At 38.7% G+C, this 25,395-nt stretch overlaps 2 protein-coding genes across 2 annotated transcripts in view; both read left to right on the forward strand.

Moving 5' to 3' along the window:
- The window catches only part of LOC145495249 (ADAM 17-like protease), an 84,272-nt gene that overhangs the window by 52,880 nt on the left and 5,997 nt on the right, over window positions 1-25,395 (forward strand). Inside the window, exons 8-17 of the mRNA XM_081474847.1 lie at window positions 1,063-1,149; window positions 6,834-6,861; window positions 12,409-12,470; window positions 13,155-13,293; window positions 14,444-14,551; window positions 15,044-15,049; window positions 18,078-18,196; window positions 19,368-19,434; window positions 20,580-20,709; window positions 22,916-23,086. Coding sequence (XP_081330973.1) covers window positions 1,063-1,149; window positions 6,834-6,861; window positions 12,409-12,470; window positions 13,155-13,293; window positions 14,444-14,551; window positions 15,044-15,049; window positions 18,078-18,196; window positions 19,368-19,434; window positions 20,580-20,709; window positions 22,916-23,086 — 917 coding nt within the window. The remainder of the gene's footprint in view (window positions 1-1,062; window positions 1,150-6,833; window positions 6,862-12,408; window positions 12,471-13,154; window positions 13,294-14,443; window positions 14,552-15,043; window positions 15,050-18,077; window positions 18,197-19,367; window positions 19,435-20,579; window positions 20,710-22,915; window positions 23,087-25,395) is intronic.
- LOC145495709 (uncharacterized) lies at window positions 7,808-12,402 on the forward strand. The gene is made up of 2 exons (XM_081475318.1): window positions 7,808-7,892; window positions 9,265-12,402. The coding sequence occupies exons 1-2, from the start codon at window positions 7,808-7,810 to the stop codon at window positions 9,675-9,677; spliced, it is 498 nt and encodes a 165-aa protein (XP_081331444.1). The 3' UTR covers window positions 9,678-12,402.

Genomic DNA, 25,395 nt, shown 5'->3' on the forward strand with positions numbered 1-25,395 from the left:
AATATAATATAAACCACAATATTTACGCACCTAAGCAAATGGGGCAGAAATTCCGAGCGAAATTCTGCATTTTTATCAACCTCTTCAACTTCACCCATTGGCCGCCATTTCGAATTTCATCCAAGTGAAAAAGTGACGTCACACTGGCAGTGATGACTCAACCAATGTTTTGCTAAGAGATGCCCCCTCCCTCCTGACCTTACTTAAGATGGAGCCATGGAGAGAAATCAAATTGTCTAGTTCAAATGAATATCTGTGCTTTGAGACTGTTAATAGTAGAACATGATCCAGTGGATTTCATTTTCACATGGCCTTTCTTGTTGTAGAAATACTAAATCAAAGACAGCTAATTAAATACGTGCAAATTAGTGACAAACGGCCATTTTAGGAGGGGGTCCCCCTAACTTGAAGGGAGTAAAATATTTTGACCTAATTTTTTGCCATGATCATTTACTCGCCAAACCCAACATTTGTGCCAAGCTTGAGCAAAATTAGTGATTTGAGCTGTATCACCTCCTGCCTGGTTCTTCCTGGTTTTCTCATGGACACACTCTTAAACGGTCACCCAAACTTTAATACATGTAGTTTGGCTTTGTTTTGGAAAAAGTGATGACAATTAAGAGTCCAACATTGGAAGTGATCACTGATTATAACATTCAAACACATGTTTACTATGATTGTTTTGATGTTAATCCATGTTCACTAAGCAGTGAACCCAATGGTTATTAATATAACTTCAGTGTTGAGTGCATGATTTTTTTTAAAGGATAATAGTATTTTTGTGACAAGTGCCTCAGGAAAACAGTGATACGTAGTCTTTATCATGTACAATAGTAGTCCCAAGCCTTTAGGCATGTTTCTAATTGAATAAATTGATGTTTCAACTAATTCCGGACAAACCCCTATTAAGTGGCCACCTCCCATTTCCGCGAGGGTGGCCGCTTAATAGGGGTTCAACTGTAGTAAATTGTGGCTAATATCAAAATTGAATTTCAACAGTTAAATTGTGCCCAGCAGTTTCTCTAAACTTGTAATACCTGATGATTTTTCTTTTTTCCATAGATTGGTGTGATAGACAGAGTGGATGGCATTTTTCAAAACACTGAATGGTCAAATGAATATAAAGGATATGGATTTGAAATTGAGGAAGTAAGTGAATGACCAGTTTGACATACATGTAGAGCTCTTTATTAAAATATAGTTCCAACCCTTTAACATGTACCTTGAGTCATAGAGGAAGAAGTGTTGCAGTACTGTTTACAAGCAGCTGAGGTGAAAAGCTCATGTAGTGGAAGCAAGTGTTAAGCTGGCACTATACATGCATTTTTAAAACAAGCAAACTGCTTGATTTGTACGTTATTGCAACATCTTCTTTGGTCATGTTGTTGGCCATGTGATCCTCAACCACACTACTTTGGTTGAGGATCCTGTGATAAATGCTTGCTGAATATGGTGTTATGCAATTTGATACAGAGAGCCTCCTTTAAGTGCCCATGTCTCCTACGGGTTTGGTATCTCAGTCTATAAAGCATAGGTATTAGTCTCTTACCCCTCTCAACTTCCCCCTAGGAATTATTAGCTTTAAAGTTCCCAGTTGAGCCAGGCACATTTAAGTTGGCCATTAAAACAATTTGGCGGTGTCTACTGATGTAGAAGGGCATTTGAAGAAGACATTTACTTCAAAATAAAAATGTGTGGTTCCAGAAAATATCCATACCCACCCCACAGAAGGTCACGGAAATTCCGAGGGATAGGGCACTCTGAAAGAGATAAATTTCCAAAGGGGAGGGAGGTACACAATGGGTTTTCTATTCAGATGGGTTAAAATGTGATTGAATAAACACTATTGTACTTTCCTAATCGATTTAGGTAACCAAACCAAATTAAATGTTCCATCCGTTGAAATAAACGTGAGATTCTTTGCCGTTTATTTTCCATTATTGTTGCAATTTGGACAACACAGACAGTGCTCCTGAGCATCAGGCTTGTTGAACAAAACTAACAAAATGCAAACAGTCAAGTGAAATACCAAAGAAGAGGTGCAGTAATACAATGAAGTTGGCAACATGTTGTACATTTTATACCTTAATAAAGATTGTGCCGTATTTTGCTTAAATGCAGCTGGTGCTTCCTCTGGTATTATTCATGCAGTCACTTGGGATTCGTACCCTGTATATTTAATTTGATACAAAAAAGTGACATGTTCTCGTACAAAATTATTCCCATTTCGGACCTACTATAACCTGGTTATCACATCTCTTTATTGTTATCCGTATAGTTAATAGTTTGCTAATGTTAGCAAAATCAATTCAATGCCATTTGTAACCGTGGACAGCGAGGACCACTGATTTCATTCAGCTACGACGTGACAAAATTAAAAAGTACTAAGGCATAACATGAATTTACACATTTATAAACCACAAAAACAAAGAGTATGCCTTTACTGATGTATTCCTTTGCTGAAAGACAAATTTAAGCGATATTTGGCAATCAGGTGTTTTGAAAAACATGTTGCATGAGTCTGATGGCTCTGCTTTCTCGCTATAACATGTGTAAAGTAATTCGAAATGTTGTTGGCTATGCATACATTAAAACTTCAGCAGGTTTATTTGAAAGAGCATTAAAACTTACAATACTTTCTTAGATTCTTGAATGATAACTTCTTTGAATAAAGAAAAGGTCAGCTGTTATGCCATTTTAATGGGGGTTAAGCACTTCTCTCAAACATTTCAACCCCAAGGGACACATCTGTATTTTACATCTAGAATAGACCTTATCATGGTTTTCAATGCCATCGTGACGGGTAGGCATAACGGTCGGAAATTGCAGGTAATTTTTCTAATTTTCAATACAGAAATGTCTGTAAATTTGGCTGGGTAGACGCAGTGGAAGGGGAAAAAATTACAGACAAATGTATGGAAAATTAGAAAAATTAACTGAGCATCTTCTAGCCAAGTATGTGACTTTTTCGGGTGAAAAATGATTTTTTTGTTCAAAAGCGCCCAAATTTTTGCATGTGGTCTCCAACGTAATAGGAAAACATTGCCCTGTGTTTGTATTGCTTGTTTTTCTCACCTGATGTACAAAACAAAGTGGAAAGTTTACTCGCTCAAAGACGAGATATGGAAATGAATTTCTTCAACTACGTTGTGACGTAAGCCTGCGTTTGCATTATTTTGGCGCGCAAGACAACGTCAAGCTTTCGATCAGACAAGTTGAAACCTCACCTGTTGCACAAAGTCTGCTTATTTGACACATATTTGCGCCCGCCTGGTGGTGAAAGGACTTCATTAAGTCCGGAAACCCGTAAGTCACTAGCATATCTCAAAGAAGCGAGACGTGTTGCTGTTCCAAGATCGCTAAGCGATCGAAGGCACACTGAAGCCAGACGAGGAGTTTGAAAGCACTTCTCATGCAAAAAAAATGAGTCGATGGCGAGAAGTGGCCCATTTGCCAAATGTTGCTGTGCAGAACGTTTGGAAATAAAGAAGTGCTTTTAGACTCTAAAAACATCTGTTTAGTTGGCCCATAGGCCTTGCCGTGTTGAAGTTGCTCAGGGATATCCCATAATAATCTTTAATGCATCTCGATAGGTCTTGTCAGTCGATCTCAGTCGGCAATGGAAAACATGACAAACTTACATTTCGCTCAGCCAACGGAATATTAATTGAAACAGAATCGACGGAAAAGATATTTTTTTCACTGAGAAAAGTAATGTATTACTTCATTTAGACAAAAATAGCCCTGAGCCCCGATTCTTTCCAGGAATAAATGGCCAATGTTTTCATGTAAGAGAAATGGTTGATCCAAAGTCGTGATTGTTGACCATTGTTGTGTTACAGTGTGACAGTTGACCTTTCGGGAACTGGGGCAAACAAACGCCAATCATATTATGGACTAGCAGCCTTCGATCGCTTGCCTTTTTTATCATGGAATCCCAATGGAATGATTCGTTTGTGAGGTTAGAAGATGGCGAGAGAAAGAGACAACAGTGGAAGTCTTTTTTCTTTAAATATGCCATTCCTTTTGCTATATATTTTCCGTTTGTTTTCAGTTTTCTCGCTTAGATTCAGTTCAGTGTTTTCACAAATATACAGGGTGTTTAATTATCGCAGAGACGGAGCAATTTCAGATTGACTCAGCCGTTCAAGTACTGTAATTCGGAAAAATCGTCTCTCTTCGAATGTCAAGCGTTAATTCCTTGCGGTTTTATAAGGTATTTGTTGTTCGTCATGCCGTCAAAGTAATGGCAAGCATCGCTGTTATAGCACATTGCATTTCAAAACATTTTACATCATCGCAGTAGCACCTATGAAATGTTGCATTTTGCGAGTGATTTTCACTTTTTTTTTAAAGAATGCAAACCGAACTCTTTTTTGTTCTAAACGAGTTTCATGTTTTCACTGATTGCAAAACGTTTCACTCTCAGAAGATAGGTAACCACCGCTAATAGACACTGGTCGTTGACTTTATTTAGATTCACGATCATGCATGCTGTGTTTATGAAATGAAGCGTTTTCTTGTTTTATTATTTTCCCTAGGCTAGCACCAAAATAGAACTAACCCTAGCACAAAGTGTTTAGAGACTCTAACCCTAAGCCCTAGCCCTAGCCCTAGCCCTAGCCTTAACCCTAAACCCTAGCACTAAAACGGTAACCCTAACACTAAATGCTAACCCTAGGCCAAAGGTTAGGGTTTGCTTTTAGGTCTAACGCTAGCCGTGGGGTTATGTTACCTTTACTGTAACTGTCAAGTTATAGGCTCATTTTTCTTTAAGGCCCATGTTCATCCATTTCGTTTTGCGGCCCTGTATTATTGTTTTGAAGTCACCGTTGTCCTAATGTTTCTTTCTTTTTTCCGAAGACAAAGCGCAAACCAGCTAAAAAAATGTACGGGGCTATGCTCTTCGGGCGCTTTTGAACAAAAAAATCATTTTTCACCCGAAAAAGTCACTTACGTCAGTCTTGCACCAAGCCATTCAATTCCTTCAACCTTAGTATTTTAATGTTGCAACTAACAAATTGTGTAAAATTCGATTTTGCAAAAAGTTATTTGCCATCGGAATCCCATACAAACACTTTGCCTACACGCTTTGCCTACCCGTCAAGATGGCATTGAAACCGTGATAAGGTCTATTTTCCACCGTCATTTTTAGGAAAATTTGTTAGACTTAATCTTTTATACCCTGACCTTAGCAAATATCTCAAAGAATAATGCACAAAAAATAGCAAACGTGGTGTGCCAAATCAAGGTTTACAAATGTTTTCCTCAGTCTACTGTGAAAAATATGCCAACTTGCATCTTCATCCTCAATGTAACTATAAAAAGCTGTCACTGGCTAAATTTTATTACAGTACCTTTGAGATTAAAACAAATGTCTTAAGTCTCGTTATTTGTGAATATGGAATTTCCATGGGGTGGGGGGGGAGGGGACCCAAGCAGAAAATCATGGAAATTCCAGGTGGTGGGGGGAGTACCATGAAACCCCTTGGAATGGAAAATCCTGGGGGGTGGGGGGTCAAACTAGAAAAAACCCTCTGTGGGGGATTTGGATATTGTCTGGAACCAAACAGTATGAAAAATTAACGGACATGGTTTATGTTCTCGGTTGTTGTTCTCAGTTTGTAGAAGCCAGCTAAAAACTGTACCGTAAACAAAATATTTAATACATAGATTTAGGCCAGCCTAAAAGCGTAGCTCCTGGGCCGGGTTGTTCAGAGCCCGATTAAGCTAACCCAGGAAAAGAAGAAAAAGTTATAATTCAGTTAACTTTTAATCCTGGGTCAGTGTTAACTGGCTTTGGAACAATCCTGCCCTGTTTTCAACAAGTTAACCTGACATGAGCCCACAATCCAATCGAAAAACCAGCATGTGGTCAACAGTCAACTTCAAAAAACCACGTGACCTCGATGAGCTGTAAACTTGAGCCCATGATATGGTCACATGATACTGGTCAGCAGGTACCTTTTTTTGACAGGTGTCAATTGATCATAACATGGATGTCCAATATCAAAGAAGTGCACGGTAAACCAAGGCTGCATGTCTCTTTCAACCTATTATTTGGAGTATGGCCACCATGTTGTGCGACTCAGTTGTCGCCATCGCCCTCGTTGCCGTCGTCATGTGTACGCGCCCACGAGCAAAACCTCTAGCCATGATAACCGTGAGAAAATCGACTCGTGGGTTTTCTTTTCTTTCCTATATGAGTATGGGGCTCTGCTTGGCGGCCCTTTGCGCTGCCAGAGCTCCGCTATTAATTGTTTCCATTTCGGTCCTCATGGTCTTCATATATAAGGTCTCAAATTCTTACAGGGTACAACTTTCACATGATCTTCACAAGAAACTTTACAACAAGAAATTTCTGAAGTGACATCAAAACCATACCAGAACCTGAACCCTCTTGCCAAGACACTTAGTCAACTTGGAGGTCAAGTCAAGTGGGAACAGGAAAGCTTGATTTGGGGAGAAAATAAGCCCTGGAATCAAAAAACAATGTTTGGGACTAATACTTATGCTGCTATGCTACTGAAATTGTAGGCAATGTAGACTCTTAAATAAAGTGTTTGTCACTGTGGTCCTTAGATGCCAGTATTCAGACACCCTTGGGTCTTATCTGATGTCAATGAGCTTTGTTGTACATCGCAGAAGTGGAGCAGAGTTGTAATTGTGTTCTTGTACACATGCTCCTAGTCCTCTACCAGTCCCCTCACAAAATCCTCAAAGTGGCCACATCGTCTTTTGTATAGTACTCGTCACAGTTATACTTACCTTTCATCAAGTAGTGTACAATGTACAGCAAGAGGCTAAAGCAAGTAAATTATCTGCGTTTACAGGTGATAGTTCACGAGAAACCCACTCAAGGTATGTACCATCATCAATTGTTTCTTGACTCTCTCAAGATTGACCAGCAACAGGAATAAACCACAACAATCACACACAAACTTGTCTAACTGACTGTCCAGATTTTCCATGGGAATGTCAACTGCAGTTCTCACCCTTAATGTAATGTGTTATTTAACGTAATAACACTGATAGTACTCTGTGCATGCTTTGATTGACTGAAAAGCTACATTTTATAATGGTGTAAAACAAAGAAAAACCCTTTCTTATTGTTTCCAGTCAGCTTTTCTCAAGTCGAACTTGGAGCTCCAGCTAGCTGAATATTAGAAATGTCCAGGAAATTCTGTCTTAAGTATCTGAAAATACTAACAAATGTTTATTCCTGATGAAGAATGATCAAACAATGAAGAAACATTTAAAAAGAACATTGTTATGTTGACAGTTAACTAGTGTACACAGACTGTGAACTCAAAATTTCTCTGGCCTAAATCTGTTTTCCACACAGAGTATGAAATGGAGAGAATGTGGTTGTATGAAATGTCAAGTAAAATTTAGTAGACTCCTTAACTTTGTACGTTGACTTTGCTATCGTTACACTGAAACTGAGTTCACATATCAGTGAAAATCCAGAAAACCATTCCTGCCAAGAACCATCAATCATTCAAACCCATGCACAGCTGTCACAGTCCACTCAACCTCCACCAGTGAACTGTCATATAAGAGGTCTGCAATGCATACATGTGTGGGTCTCAGCATTTGTAGCAGAATCATGGGACAACAACGTCACGTGATCAAGGAGCGCATGGAAGAACGTCAAGTAAATGAACGGAGTCTTGTATCATGTCAGCACTTTCTAGATCACTGTTTAGTTACATATAAAGTTTGTGTTACAACATTTTCATCTCTTTCCCGTGCTAATTTCCCACAATATGTCTACTAGTGGTGAAGAATCTAAATTACATCGAATATGGGAACAACAATTGCAGAACTACAAGGAGTAGTGGCTGGACTTGTCAGCGTTGTAAAAGATTTGACTACAAATGTTAATCATGGTACTCAAACCATCAGCGACACAGCTCAAGCGGTTTCTGCAGCTCCTAATCGGGATAATAAACAAGGCTTTATACGCAAAGAGACCAGCAGCCAGTGCAGCTCATAAAGCGCCAGTGTAATCTTCTCACCAAAACATGCTTGTCGTTTCTGGAACAACATTGTCTTGGAGATTGGCCAAGATCTGTGTTGTTGATCGCTTAAACTACAGAAGGCTATGAAGGAAAAGTGGCAGATGAAAAATTTAACATTTGTATCGAAAGGTTACGTGCAGAATTTGGCAAATCCAAAGAAGACAAGTGCCACTGATTAGCAGCCGACTTAAGTGCTATTCAACAAGAGCGCAGTGAATCAGTGGAACAGTTTACATCCAAATACAAGAAACTACTGCATCAATTGGAGAAACTTGGCAAAAAGATTGCAAAAGGTTGTCCCACCATTGTTATTTCACATTTTATTTCTAAAGTCAGTCCCAATATTGCTCAGCAGCTTGTTGTGAAAATTTGAACAATTTGAAACGCTCAATAAGATTGTCAAAGCAGCTTGTCATGTTGAGTTGTCATTTCAAACTGTGCCCACTGCTTCAAATGCAAATAAGTTGCTGGATGAATGGAAAGTAACACTGAATGCCTTTGTTTCTTCGGCTACCGCTGTAGAACCTCGACTGCAAAATCAGCACCCTCAACGACAGCAAAGGGCTTGTCACACTTGTTGAGAGCCAAACCATCTGTCACGATAATTTCCAAAGTACCGCCAAAAGAGAATTCCAAGCAACCTGAGATCTGCAGAAATTATCATTGTTTTCCCAAGTCCAACTGCGAAGAAGACAGCAACAAATACAAGTATGGCCAGAAACACCGGTGCCAATTCTGCAACAAATGGGGCTGTAAAGCCCTTAGACATCTGGAAAATCATCCATCAAGTACATTGCCTAGCACTGCATCTGATGAGGTTAATTCTTTGAGGTAACAGCTTGTAATCCTATCTACTATCACAACATGTGCAACATGTGCAACAGTTTATTTCTACTACTGTAAACAACTAAAAGAATTTACAAGATTATAATTATAAATAAATAAATAAATAAATAAATAAATAAACAGTACAGTACATACAGTAGTGGGACACCCAAAATAACTAAAAAGCTAAACTAGTTGGGTGACCGTGATTATAATAATTAAAAATGTGAGAGTCAGGAAAGAGGCACAACAAATACATTGGTACACATAAATATCATAAACTTGGTACAAGAGTAAATATACAAAACAAAACAAAATAAATAGATATAAACCATCAAAATATCAGTAAAGATTAATAGAGACTAATGAAATGCGAAGTTAGTTCTTTTTTAAATTGATTAGAAGTACAACACTTGAATCTTTCATCGAGATGTAGTTAGGGAAGGCGCTCAAGCTTCATCAAATTCTTTGCGCTTCAGAGCGCCCAATATAGTTGTGAAATTTGTACGAAGAGAGCTGAGAGATCGCTTCTATAAAGCAAGAAAATTCCTACGGGATAAGACAACAGAAGACCTGGATCTTGGATTACATTCCGAGAACAAGATTTATATCTCAGAAAACCTTACTCAAATCAACAAGGATCTTTTTAAGGACAGTTTGAAAGTTAAAAAGGATCTGAAGTACAAGTACATCTGGACATTCTATGGTCGTACCTATCTTCGTAGAGATTCACAAAGCCCTGCTGTTGCCATAAACAAGAAATCGGATGTGGAAGTCTTGAAGCAAGATGGTAGAGTTCATCCCTCCTCACCACAACCAACTGGCTAAGTTAAAACTTACTGTACATTACTTATTTATATATTATGTCATACACTTATAGACGGTTTGACTTACCACGGTTTGACTTGTTATCTAAACTTGACAAGATATCCAGTCTCAATAATCATGATGTGGAAAATAGTATAATGCAGCAGCCAGACTTTAAATATTACACTCTAGAAGACTTTCTTAATAATGAGGATATTTCTCAGAGCAAATCTATGCCTCTCTTTTCTACAGTTCATTTCAACATAAGAAGTCTCTGCTAACCATGATGGTTTGACAGTGCTGCTATCAGATCTACAGCATTCATTCGATCTTATTGGCCTTTCTGAAACAAAGATACAAGCATCCACAATCTCTTCATCATGGTCTTAACTTTGTTACAGTCTGCGTCAACCTTTCGGCAGCTTTCATGGGATACCAAGTAGTGCGTCAACCACTTTGGATTGAGGGCAAAGACATTCAACAAGGTGTGAAAGTTCTCAGTGGTCCCTTTGATCTGAGCCAAATTTGAAGTCATGTGATACCAGAAACTGCACACCCACACAGTGATCCATGCTACAATGCACTCCTTGTAGACCTTCCTGAAACACCAGATTCAGATGTATATGCCCACAATGTATCTCCAGTCCCTGGTACAAGTCAGATTAGTCCATTCTTCCTGGTATTTGGACATAATGCACCATCACCTAAAGTCATTACTCTTGACTTGAAATCAGCCAGAGAACTTAACATAGCTGAAGGAAAGCAAGTTTATGTTAGAAGACCACCTCTAAGTTCACAACCAAAAGGATCAGCCACACGATTCATCCGTAGATTTGATGGTCCTTACACTGTTATGGGACATGTTCACGGTCACCAGGATCTGTTACGACTTTGAGACAAATTCACTGAGGATGAGCTTAAAATGGTAAACAGTGAAAAGATCATTGTCGTGCCAGATGAACTTTCAGAAGAAGGAGCTTCTGATCTCAGTAATTTTATGAAGACCAACCACCCAACACACAGGCTGTTATCCCTCCACAACTAGCCGCCCACAAGTACACAGTGATTGATCCTGATTTGGACAATATCTGAGCAGTCTACCAGGTGCAAAGGAATATCCCTCAGAGGCCTGCAAAGTAGTGTACCAACAGATTCTCAATGCCCAGGAAATTTTGAAACATTGCAGAAAGTTAAAAGGACTGATTTCAAAGTGCCCTTAGCTAGCATGGTGGGACTTATATATTAAAACTTGATAAAGACATGTTTGCAACTGTAGTTTCGGAAAACGAAAATCCCTTTTAGGAATGGGTGAACTCGTGAGGATTTGGGACTGTTATGATTTTCTTGTTAGCTTGTTTCAGATGTATTCATCATGTAAGCTTTTGTTGTGAGTAAACTCCCTTTAAGAAGGGATGGACTGTAGTGGAATCATGGGGCAACAATGTCACGTGATCAAGGAGCACATGGAAGAACGTTGAGTAAACGAAACGAGTCTTGTATCATGTCAGCACTTTCTAGATCACTATTTAGTTACAAATAAAGTTTGTGATACAACATTCTGATCTCTTTTCAGTGCCAATTCCCTGCAATATATCTACACATTGCGAGGGGGGGTTGGAGTGGGTTGGGGGGATTTATTAAGTTTTTGCAGCTGAAGGACAGGGGGAGGCTTTTATTGGAAATGGGGTAATTTTTTGGGACATGAATCTAATTTAATTTTTTTGTTGATTGGTTAGTTGTTTTATGTGGAATAATTGAATTACCCAAAACAAATCTGTTATTAACTCAAAACTTCATGTTAACTAAACCGAGGACACTCATCACCAATAAAGATTACATATTATTTTAGGTTGGTTTTGACTCGAAGAAGGAAGTATATTGTTAAGTGTATGAAATGGAATGAGCTGCCATACATAAAATGCCTTTGACTTGAAGCTGTTTAATTAAGGGGGCCATGTTACAATAACCATGCAAATAGAGTATGGGAATCTGGCAGGATGCTGTCAGGAACATGCTGAGATTAGGAGAGAGGCTGAAGGGAGGGTGAACCCACAATCCTGTAATTACCAATGACAGTGAGAGAAGAGAGAGGGGAGGGCAATTGAAAGAAAAGGGAACAGTAAAAGATAGGTTGAGGGAAAGGGAGGGTTGGAAGGTTGGTGGTTTTTAACATGTGGAAAATATAGAATTTTACACGGAGCAGAATCTAGTGAAGTAGGAGTCCATTGTGTATTGGACACCTGTGTCAAGTCAGTGTCAAAGTGATCTCCTTGTGAACTGCAGCTTGCATACTGAGAAAGGGCTAATACAAATTGAAAGAAAAAACATGTATATGTTCATGATTTCTGAGCAATTTTAACAACACCTTGTTTCTAACATGGAAGTTGAAGTCTGTCAAAAAGGCCATAGATGGGATTGACGTGTAACTTTGTATTGGGATTGTAATACATATCATGTTGTGACTGTCATACTTAAGGAACCACATGGTATTGGGCTAAACTAGTTTCCAGTTTTCTTTGAAGAATTCCTTGAGACCATCTGACTTGTTAAGCCACTGACAGACTAATTAATACAGAAACTTCTTTGATGCTGACATTGTGTAAGCTAATGTCCACACAATGATCCTGACGATAAGTAGGAGTACAAAAACATTTTATTACATAAACAATTTATTACATAATCACTAATTTGTGCAGCATATAGATTGCCTGCAATGTACTTACTAGACATTTTATTATTACTTTACTTCAAGGTTTCCATTATAACATGGAGACAGCTGGCAATAAACCATGGTCTATCAAGTCACTTCTGAATGTATGTTGAGTATTGTATTTAAAAGGTCATCATTAGTTGGTAGAACTATTCCTCAGAATTTGCCATTTATCTATGACCTCCCGAAGGAAAAGTAAGACTTCAAGGTCAGCAGCTCTCTAAATGAGGTAATTAACTCACTCAGGAAACAAGACGTTGGGCGTGGATAATTTCTTGAAATAGTGATTAGATTAGATAATATTAGACCACACTAGATAAATTGGTCTATTGGCACCATAGAAAACCATCCTCGACTAGACTGTTCTCCTCTGTTTACCACTATATATCTTGTATTGCTATGTAACCCAATGCTCATACTTTGTAACATGTGGAACATCATATAACTCAATATGTTGCACCCTTTAGTATCATGAAATACCTCATAACTAGTGCTTTTTTTCCACTGTATACACCAAAATCTCTAAACATTAATCCCCCATTAACTGGACTCCAGTTTAATCAAAGTCAGACTTAAGTCAAAATGCTGTCAACATCTGGTTAAAACATGCAGAAAGAAGCAGAGCCGGGGATACCAGCGAACATTGCACAAACCAACTTTTTCAGCAGTTCTCAAAATGTGTACCCCTCTATCCAAAATGTCCCCTACCTGTGCCCCTAGAACTTTGATAGGACCTCAAGGCATTCTCTTCCATTTTTATTAATTCAGCATTCTACGTCTTTCTTTAGGCATTCAGTCGAAATAAGGAATGGCAGAAGTATTGTCTTGCACATTTGTTCACATATCAAGATTTTGCTGATGGTGTCATTGGACTGGCTTATGTTGGAAACCCCAATAGAAATGCTGTTGGAGGAATTTGTACTCAAAGTAATCTGCCCGCAATCATGTGAATTAATATTGATTTTCAGATGATGTTACAGCTTTAAATTATAACGGTTTGTGCTCTGTGTGACAAAATGCAATTTAACAAATAGATTCCATGATGCCATGCTCCAGGGCGTTTCCAGAAAATAGGTCGCATTTTAAAACAACAAAAGGTCAAAGAAGCTTACAAACCACAACTAACCATCAATAGCCTTTTTCCGTACCCCAAAGAGCGAGACGATTCTGACCGCCAGAAATCAGGCATAGTGTACAAAATCAATTGCACACAGTGTAATTGTTTGTACTATGGCCAAACAGAAAGATCATTAAAGACCCGAATTGTGGAGCACAAAAAGGCAGTGGCAGGTTTTGACCAAAACTCCGAAGTTGCAAGCCATGTCCACCATTTCAGCCACAACATGAACTTTGAAAACGTCAAGGTCGTTGGTTCCGAAGCTAATTACCACGAGCGACTTTTCTTCGAAGCCTGGCACTCTACTTTGGACCTGAACGCTGGGAACGATCATATCGTACTTCCAGAAGCCAACAAAGGCATCGCGCGAGCATGAATTACATGGTCACGCGCACAAGCTTCGCGTCATGTTACTTTAAATAGGCTGATTTAGCAAGAGAACGGGAACGTCACTTGACGACGGCGCGCGCAGTACAAATACCCAAATATGGTCAGATGACGACTGCAGGGCGCGCGGAATAACCTGGGTTCTGTTCTAATTTGACCATATTTGGGTGTTTGTTCTGCACGCGCCGTAGTCAACTGACGTTCCCGTTCTCTTGCTAAATCAGCCTAATAGCGCATGACAACGAACTTCGCTTTCATATCACTGATGAAGGCTTAAGCATTAGCCGAAACATCTGTTGAAAAATGTCAAAAGTCAGTGGCAAACCTTTTTCCATAGAACTTATGCCATGCTTCTGTTCAGTAATAGATCACAGATGATGCCAAAATGTGGTAAGAGCAAACAAAGTGGCACCCAAGGTGGTAGCTGATTGTGTCACTGATGTTCTGAACACATTTTGATGTGTTCTGAATCCTTTGTCTTCTGATAAAGGTATTCTTACAGATTTAAAATTCAGCAGAGTGAGTGGGCAATTGCTGGTTTAATTTTAACTGTTTTTTTTTTTCTTTCCATAGGATACTTCACAAATAATACTTGGTTATACCTGAACACTGGGCTAAGTAGCAGTGTTAACTGGGACAGAAAATTGCTGACTGAAGAGGCAGACATTGTTACTGCTCATGGTACTAAATGTAGCATCGACTACTTAAGAATGGTTCATGCTTATAGTGTGCATCTGTCAGGTTACTGATGCGCACAGGAGTTTGGAGAGCATGCGAGAGGCATAAGAATTGCTTGAGTACAGTCTCTCAAAGTTCTTGTGTGCATCCATAACTTGATACACACACACCTAAAAGCATGAACTTCACCTTTTATAACATAACGACAACAAATAGGAATAAACAAGAAACAACTTTCATTTCCGATGATGAAATCAAATTCTCTTTTATCCATAGTACAAATAAACCGATTTTCTCTGCTCTGTTTTTTAATTCACGAGGAAATGTTCAGAGAGATATTTCTAGACAGATATTTAACACTACAATTTGAACCTGGAATTGCTTTTATGAGGATAAGGAAATGTTGTTTATTATTGCTAAATGTTGCAATGTTGCCAAATGAATATTGTTTTCTTTTTCCATTTATGACACCTGAAATAACTGGAACATACAAAGAAATTGGTAAGATGAATTGAAGCTTTCTTATTATAACAGTACAAGAAGTAGTATAAAGGGAACCTATAAGCATAAAACGTTTCTATTTCTGATAAGGTGGAAATTTTTTCCTTCCAGAGTCCTAGGTTTTTAGCAGGAGTTTTCAGTAACATATTGCGCTGTCCCCAAAATTATCAATTCCCCTTCCAGAGGAGGTTTCTAGCTTGCCCCGGCTCCTTCCTTCAATTGGTGTTTTATACCCCCTCCCCCTCAGAATTTCCAATGACCTTTGTTGGGATACCCTGTGAACGTAGATGTATTTCTGGGTGTCTCTTGTCTCCTTGGGATGGGTATGAATATTTCTCTGGAACTGCGCATTTCACAATATTCCTGTTAAGTTTTTAAAATGGTGTGAAAGATAGCCAGGCTGACTGCTGGCTCATCCGCAGCATACACTCAGGTAACATTGGATTATGGACTCATTACATTAGATTATGAGCTCAATTTCCTGTTGCGTGATAGTTGACGAGGTCGCAGATAATTGAGAGCAAATAATCTAATTGTTTTAGTATAAATCTACTAGTCATTCAAAACTTTATCTAAATCCTTTTCAGGGACACCTCGAAAATGCAAAGAAGCGGTGGTCATTTCGTTCACAACTGCGCACTGCTACGCTGCTCACTATCGACAACAGAATAGATAGTGAGTAGCGTAACCAAACAGAGATCGGCATTTGTGATAGAACGTTAGTAGAGATGTGCTAAAAGGTCATAGTTGATGAGGCCAAATGGCAAATCAACTATTACCTTTTAGTATAAATCTGCTAGCGTTCTATCACGAATGCTGTTCTCTGATTGGCTACGCTACTCACTATCTATTTAAACAATAGAGTGTTTCTGTCGAAGAACTATTGGCTGATAGTTGCCCGGCAGAAATTTGATGTTCTTAAAACAAATATTTGCCCGAGAAGTGAAGCTTCGAGGGCAAATATGCTAGTTTTAAGAACATCAAATTTCCAAGGGGCAACTATCAGACCGATAGTTCCGAGACATGACCACTCTATTGTCTTTCTTGTTCACCACTAATTTTTCTTCCACGCGCCAGTTCAAAAATCATATTGAATTGTTTTCAACTTTTCTAGATGAAAGCCATGAAAGCGAAATGTAAAATTTAAAAAGGAAAATGAACAAAACCCACTTAATACAATTTCAATTGTTTATTTTTTTTTATAAGCTCGCTTGTTTACAGAAAATTTTTCACGGACGAGTACTATCCATCTGGTTATTTTCCTTGGACGGGCACTATGGGCTGATAGTGTCTCTCCGCAGATGAACACTATCACGTCACGTGATCAATTTAAACCAATAAGAATCAGAGAAAATTTAATGGTGAACTATAATCTGTGATAGATAGTGAGTAGCGTAGCAGTGTGCCCTTGTTAACGAAATGACGGCCGCATCTTGGCGTTTTCGAAGTGTCTGTGAAGAGGATGTAGATGAAGTTTTGAACAACTGGTAGATTTATAATAGTAATAGGACTGAGTGGAGTACAATTCGGTCTGTAATCATACGAGCGATTAACAAAATCGGACGATCACGAAGCGGGAGTCCGATTTGTTATTCACGAATATGATTGCAGACTGAATTGGACGACACGATGTCCTGTTACCAATTAATCAAAACTATGACAAAATTCGAGAAACGAACAAACCATCGATTGAGCGCTGAACGATTAAACGTCATTATGAATGCTGAAAAACACAGCAGTTTACTCAACAAAGTGTACCGCAACAGCACGTACAAAATGACGCGTTCTGTCCAATTACAAGCATGACGTGTACACTGTGCAATTAATGCTTAAATCGAGCTGCTGATAGCCAATCACGTTCGAGAATTTTGTTATAGTTTTGATTAATACTAAAACAATTAGATTATTTGCTGCGCCCTCATCAACTGTGACGTGATATAAATCTCGAGCTCATAATCTAATTGTTTAATAGAAACCAAGAGCGAATAATCTAATTGTTTGCAGAATTGTATTATTATTAATTATATTGTATTGCGGTTTCCAGTTAACAAATAGACGTCAGTTTTTTAAGCATCTGTCCTCTTTTTGATGATAAATTGCGTCATAACATTGTCAAAGTGGCTGGGGAACCAGGAGCCGCAGGCGAGTGGTTCCGCAGTGAACTTTGACAATGTTATGATGAAATTTATCATCAATAAGAGGACAGACGCATAAAAAACTGACGTCAATTTGTTGTTTTTTACAATAACAAGACCCAAAAATGGTCAAATGCCAGCAATAAATGAGGGGAAAAGACACCGTAAACTTGCCGTAAACAAAGATAAGTGAAATTTCTTCGAAATGACGCGAACATTGTCAATACCCTTTCTCACTTTTTGATTGACTACTTAAAAAAGTCCATAAAATCTCATTGGTTAAAAAGTTGACAGTTTGACAGTTTGACAGCTGATAGTGGAACTTGAAAGCTTGCATAAATTAACATTTTATGTGTCTGTACTCGTATTGATAAAAATGAGCCAATCAGCGCGCGAGAAATTAGACAGTTGTAAAATTATTTGTTGTCTTACTTCGTGCTCTAGAAAAAGTTGAATAGTCCAGTTTCGAGTTCGCCATGACCGCTGATTAAAAGCACTGAGAACGCATTTCCACAGGGTTAGCCTCGACCTAAAGTAAAATCTTCAAATTCCAGCGAGAAGATGACCTGTTTACAGCTCTGTGTATTGTTTAGTTTTCAAATTTGTGGCACGTTCCTCCGGTATTTGTGAGTATTTTTTTTAGGTCGAGGCTAACCCTGTGCAAATGCTTCTTAGTGCTTTTATTCAGCGGTCATGGCGAACTCGAAACTGGACTATTGTAATTTGATATTTGCAGTTACAAGTGTACCCCACTCATCAGTTTCCGGCTTTCAACAATTTCAAGTTTTTAAATTTAAGAAACCTTGACTGTCCTTCACCTCATCTCACCTGACCTGACCTGACCTCATCTCTTATCATATTAAACTTGCTGTTGATCACTGCTTGTCCTTCAGGACACAATTTTGGGAGTGAACATGATCCAGACACAACTGAATGTGCACCAGCGGAGTCTGATGGAGGAAAATTTATCATGTATCCTGCTTCTGTTAGTGGTCAGTGGCCAAACAACAAGGTACATGTGCCTTTGTATAGTGTTCACACATCTGAGCACAGTCAAATCCTTGAAAAGTATTTTTGATGTTAAGGCTGACTTCATGCAGTGGTGGTTTAATTCTGGTGACACAGTACTGTGATATAACTGGAGCTATTCCCCAAATAGAATTCCACTAGTTTGTTAGGTTACTCGAAAAATTCGCCAGCACTGGTTGATTTTCTTGGTTGGAGAACAATTCATTTTTAAAAAAAATTGAAAACAAACAGGTTAGAGGTAAAAACGATTTCATCTTTGTATATGGTGAGAGCAATCGAAATATGTGAACAAAAAAGTTGCAATGATTGCTATTTATATTCTTGAAGGGAAGTAGGTTTATTTTCAGGCTTCATTGTGGCAGTTGCCTATGTTGGGTTCAGTATATACATGTTGTGGCATTTTAGAAATTATCGTGCAATTTTGTTGTGCCACGGACAAGTATTTTGTGGTCGTCCTTTACGATTTTTTGTTGTTGAAGTTATCAGTTTATGAATTTATGGAATTAATCTGATATGATACGTTATATACATTCACCTGCCTATCTTCACCATCTGCGGTTATATAACCCACTAATTGACCAGCTCCCAGTCTCCTTGATAGCTCAATAGACTGTTTTCGATATGTTAGTTCAGCTTGACAGTGAGGCTTAGAGGACACAAACAAAGGAAATTGAAGCTGAATATATCGGAAGTGGCCTATTTGTAGAGCTCTGCACAGAAAACAAGTCAAATTTTTTTTCGGATCATCTTTTACTACTGCCTAAGTTGCGTTCAACTGTGATGATCTCTCATGTAGTATACACCTACTTCTAGTTCTTCTTACTCTAATATAACAGAACTGTAACATATATTTCATAGTATTATGAGGTATCTCTGTTCATTTGTGTGTTGAGGTAGCCTGACACACCACAAACAAGTCACAATGGACAGAATCTGTGAACGCCCTATACAGAAAATCTGATATTTAATACATATGCTTATCAGGCAGAATCATATTGACCAGAGGTAGAGTTAACTTTACAGCTATCTTGTTGACTAATGTCGCGAGACAGAATTCGCATGCAGTGTAAGTATAAGAAGACTCAATAATCATTCGCAAAGTCTTCTTTTATACGTGAAATTGTCTAACAGTTATTTTCCTAATCCTTCCACAGCTTTTCTCTCCATGCAGCAGGCGCAGGATTGTTAATGTTCTAAAATCCAAGTCAGATTGTTTCAGAGGTATTTGTGTTAATCATTTTTAACTCCAACAGTAATGGGGTTAAATGTGTTCCTCAAACATTTTAGATACAGCTTCTTAGAATAAAGGATCACCACTTCCAACTTGTACAAATGTTTAAGCTAGGAAAAGTATTATGTTTGTGTCAGCTTAATTTTTCCTAAAGCATCTTTGGGATCAATGGTGAAACTGAATTGAGTTTACAGTATAAACACCGTTATATGTACAGAATACGGCCAAAGACATAAGAAACCAACCAAAATGGTTAGCTCTGACCATAACCGATTACTACGGTTGGTCGCCAACTGCATCATGTTAGTCCGCAGCAAGAGAAGAGGGTGATCTTTTTTGCCTGAAGTAGTTTCAAGGCCTGAATCCATGCGCAAACACATTCATAAACCCAAAATGTGATCGTGTGAAAAGTAACGAGGCGTATCATTGATTTATGTTCTGCGGAACCCACACTGACTAGTTCATCTTTGTTTTCCTCGGTGTAGTTTACAGCAAACATGGGATATCAAACAATCAGCGCGGCGTCTTATTATCTAATCGGCACTCATAGAATAGTGAGATTGGACATGCATCAAGTGCCTTACTGTAGGTTTAAGCCAATAGCAAGCTTGAAATATCAGAAAAATATTCTGACTAGCTTTATGTAATTGGGAAATAGAGTTTGTTGCATAAGGAGTTTGACTGTGTTATTATGTTACAATAGGGGTTTATGAATGTAAGGCAATCATAAGAGGAAACCAGAAAGTGGTTGTAGTGTGTGTCGGTTCGTAAGATAGCAAGGTCACGCATAGAAGGATGTTCAAGTAGGGCTGCGGGAAATTAACTTGAAGATAATTTAGCGTGAGAGTGCTGGAAATAAAACCAAGTATTTCCCTCTGGGCTTTAACACTACAAAGAAAATGGGGATCCCTGACAAGACAAGTAATTCTTTAACCTCGGTTGTATTACCGTCTTAATTACCTGTTCCCTGCTCCCTTGTGGCCCCATCGCTCAGTCAGTAGAGCATTCATGAGCTTCTTCGGAAGTCATGGGTTCGAATCCTGCTGAGGTCAAAGAATTTTCCCTCAAACAAGAACGTTTCTCCACAGGCTGTAAGTGTTCTTGATACATAGCTTTAATTTGAACTTGATTCCAGAACCAAGGAATGAAATTTGTGGCAACTACAAAAAAGAAAAAGAAGAAGAATGTGATCCAGGTGGCATAGTACCTCAGGACAGCTTGTGTTGTACTAAAGAGTGCAAGCTTAAACCTACAGCTCTATGCAGGTACATACTTTATTAAGTACTGTGTTGGTTCCTGAGCTCCGTAAGGGTACTGTTCACTTAAACAATTATTGTTAAAGAAGTGTGTAAATCTCACATTCAGATGACATACAAATAGTGTACCTACCTACCTACAATCATGGACAAAAGTCTTGGGACAAAATTGCACTTTTGGCGCTTTTGCGCACACGCCAGATGCAAATACAACTTCACCTGCCTAACCTCGCCCCCTACCCCCCATAAAATGTCAAAAACTACTACCTGCAATTTCGTCTGATTTTCGACATTGTATTGGGTTGGGAGGGGGAACAGTAACCCGTTTTTTAAAGGAAAGCAGCACTCTTTTTTTCAAATTTCAATAGTAAAACACAGATAATTCGTTAAATCACATAAGTGTCCCAAGGACTTTTGTCCACGATTGTCTGATTTTCACGTCTCGTGGAAAAATGCACTATTGGGATGTTTTTTTGCGCTAAGTGCATTTAGAACCCCAAAATGTAAACATCTGAGATTAGAAAGGTATTTCTAAGAGCTTTTACACGGCTTTTCATATTTTTCAATGGCTTAGGACCCACCGGGAAACGTGTTGATCTAAAACAATATGATAGAAACTTTTGTATGTGATGGCAGTGATGATGGCGTCGCTTCATTTGGATATGTAGCGAACTGTTTACATTGTAATGTACAGTTGTGCAGATACTTCAACTATTTAAACGACAAGTTTGGTATCTAAGGCAATCCTAGAGATCACCTTAACAGTTATTACAGGACGTGTCAGTGACTACAAAGATACTGAGGCGCTATACTCTTCTGGTAGTGACGTCAGCGTTCACTGGCCATTGCACAGTACTCAGCGGCGAAGAAAGACAGTCTTAATTCAGTTTCCTCAAAGTATCAACTAAGAAAACCAGCGGAGATATCTTTCTACACGAGATTTATGGTACTTTTTCGAAATTATTTTACAAAAGTAACATTACAGCACGCTCGCAGTGAATGCTACCCCCCATAAAATGTTAAAAACTACTACCTGCAATTTCTTCTGATTTTCAACATTGTATTGGGTGGGGAAGGGGAACGGTAACGCGTTTTTAAAAGGAAAGCAGCGCTTTTTTTTCAAACTTCAGTAGTAAAACACGGATAGTTCGTTAAATTACAAGGACTTTTGTCCACGATTGTGGCTTCTCATTAGCTACGTAACCCTTTTGACTATCAATACTGAGCAAGGTCTAAGTTTCCTTTCAATATCAATAATCTGGTGAAGAAGGATACTAGCAAGAACAAAAGTAACGACAAACTACAGAGGCAGGGCTTGAAAGTACTTGAATCCTAGCTTGCCCTTCGGACAAGCAGCTCTCAAATTTTGCTTGCCCTGTTCAAGTGTTAGTTTACTTTTTTTACTTTTTAGTTGGCAAATGACTTGCTTGTGCCCTTGCCGATTGGGCAAGTGAGAATAAAAATTAATTGTTCGGCAAGTCTACTTGTCCCGCACAATTGGACAGTACTTTTTTTCAAGGAAGGGGATGTTGTATTGATGCGCGATGAAATCAGCGAGGCGTATGATAACAAAGACAATTATAAATTACAGTTAGTTGAAAGGTTAGGTTATGTGCCATCCTCTACTGCCGCTACTGCTATAAATACAGCTTTAAATTGAGTGTTGTGGAACCAAAACCAAAGTCATCACTGTAGCCAGTCACAAAGGACATAGACAATCCAATGAACCAATCAAAACTAAAAGCAAAAACATGTAACTGAAAATGTAACCATCGTCAAGCGCAGGAAAACGTGGTGTGTGTCATGAATGTTTTTTTTTTTTTTTTTTTTTTTTTTTTTTTTTTGCTTCTGATTGGATTGGAATGAAAAACTAAAACAAATGCGAAGACTTTCAACACTCAAGTGAACACCGCTCTGCTAGATATACTTTTTGCTGGGGTACTGTTCAATTTTGACCTAGAATGTGCAGGGTAGTGCTCCTGGATTTTCCAGACCTGTAGAAACTCTGCTCGAACAATTAAAACAGATTATGAGTAAATTCGGATTTTGGGTCGACTGCATTTGCTTGCTACAGTCGCTATCATGGCTGACTATATTATAGGAAAACATTTACTATACCTCCTTTACTGTCTGACTTGATTCACCAACCCATCATTCAGGTCTTCGTTGCATCACCTGTCAACATCCTCAGCTCAGCATTTTTCTCTCTCTGTAGTGATGGCTATGACATGCCATGCTGCAAGGACTGCCTGTATACCAATACTACAGGCACCAAGTGTCGCGATGCTGACCCAACTAACTGTAAAGACAATACCTACTGTGATGGCAAGATTCCACAGTGTCCGCCCGCACCTAGTATGAGTGACGGCACTAGATGTATTGACAGGTTAGTTGACAGGGAATAATACAACATGACATCACTCAACGGTGGTGGTTAGAGGTAGAGTCAGTTCCACAGATGTGAGGAGTGCTCTCAAATTTCAACAAGAGTTTCCACGGCAAGCCAAACTTTTCACTCATGTAACTATCCTTATTTGATCTGTTAATTAACTTTTCACAGTCAGCTGGTTAACGACAGCCAGAAAGCAATTCAAGTTTGAAAAGGATAGTTATGCCCGTTTAGGCATAAGTGACAGTTTCTTTGAATTACTAGCAACTTAATAATAGATGTCCAGCAGTAGGAATTAAATGTAGACATGATGATAGATGCGAATGCAGCCATATCACTACTGGAAAAAAAAGACCTGAAAACATTTTGAGTCTTTGAACGGGATTCGAACCCATGACCTTTGCTTTACCGGTGTAATGCTCTCCCAACTGAGCTATCAGTTGGTCTTTTTAACTCATTCATGCGCGCATGTGCAATGAATGAGTTTTGGCGATGGGGGACTTTATCCGGGAATCTGCGTGGACTTTAAATCAGCGTTAATTAGTATTTAGCATGGACTGTTTATTAGTAGTTTATTAGTATTAATTTATATATATAACTTTAGATATTAGTATTACCTGATGATTTTTAACCGTGTATAAAGAAATGTTAAATAAATAAGTAGACGGAAATTAAATGCTGATTAATTTATGCTGATGTTAACCGGAAAAAGCGAAGCGCGCTGACTAGGGCTCGAACCTCAGCCTGACTTCGGTCGCTGGATTTCAATGCGAACTCATTAACCACTCGGCCATCTCAACATTCCCGCGTTGACTTATGGTAAGAAACGCTCTATAGAGCCGGGGTGTCACCGCTGGTCATCTGAAAATGCCATCTCGTCACTTGTTTTTACGGGTCCATCGATGCCAGATGGGATGTGTACTGTATAAGTTGTTGGTAAACAGAGTGAATTTGGTTGGAAATATTGAAAAATTTTAGAATTCGTGGAGCGCAAATTATTTTCGAGATATTCCTCTATTACGGTCATTACGGGCTCAATGAGTGTAAGCTCTTCAGCTCTAGGCAGCCATTGTGGATTTGGACTTCCTGCTTTTGCGAATTCTGGTGAGTAAATAGTGCTTTCTTCAATTGTTTTGAATTTCCTTTAAGCAAAACATACAGCCCACACGTCAAATCGAAGCGACCCAGAACTAAACTAAATCCTGTTTGAGACTTAGAGCGCAGAATTCGGCCAGGCTTACGAACGCTGCGTGACAATTGCTATAAAGCTGCATTACAAAGCAATGAAATTGCGTTAAGTACCACTGAAATGCCAAATGAATACCATTGCTTTCAGAATTCAGCCAGGTTTACAATCGCTGCGTGACAATAAATTGCTATAAAGCTCCATTACAAAGCTATGAAATTGCATTAAGTTCCACAGAAATGTATAAAACAGTTACACAAACTTTCTCAAGGTTTACTGACAAATGTTGCACTAATCACTTGCATTTTCTTTGAATAAAGTACCATACATAAACTGTAACAAGCAAACAGTAAAAATAAGGTTTTCACTTCTTATAGACAACACAGCATTTTCTAAACAATGAGCGCAAATGCTTGATAACAGAACACACACAACAATGAGATATTGTCCTATTCTATTGTACAGCAAATTGTTCATTTACCCAATCATCCAGTCAATTGTAAGCCTGCTGATAGCTAAGATACATGTCAGGAAGGAGCTTGACGCTTATTGATTTACCACTAACATTAATAAACATAACACAATAAACACATAAATCATTTCATGGCTAAGACCATGAATGAGTTGACTCATAGATCCCTTTGATTGTCCAGTAGTGTTATGGCTGCATTCGCATCTATTATCATGTGTACATTTAATTGCTACTTTTGGATATCTATTATTATGGAATTCACATACTTGAGCCGAGTATTACGTCCACTGAACATAAAGGGCCAACCCACACACGACCGCTCTCATGTGGCTTTGATAGGTCGGTTGTGAGAGCATTGCACCTGTAACGCAAAGGTCGTGGGTTCGAATCCCGTTCAAAGCCTGAATATTTTTTTCAGTTCTTATTTCCAGTAGTGTTATGCCTGCCTTCGCGTCTATCATCATGTGTACTAGCAACTTAGCATGAACTAAAGTTATAAAATAACCCAACTACGTAAACTATACTTTACTTGTGAAACGTTCTGTCCTATGATAACAGCATCACTGTGATCTCTGAAAGAGGTCTGCAAACAGAGTCTCGGTTGTCAATACTTGTGAATCTGATTTGCTGATATAATTTATACAATAT

The sequence above is a fragment of the Orbicella franksi genome, chromosome 8 (assembly GCF_964199315.1).
Source record: "Orbicella franksi chromosome 8, jaOrbFran1.1, whole genome shotgun sequence".
Lineage (NCBI taxonomy): Eukaryota > Metazoa > Cnidaria > Anthozoa > Scleractinia > Merulinidae > Orbicella > Orbicella franksi.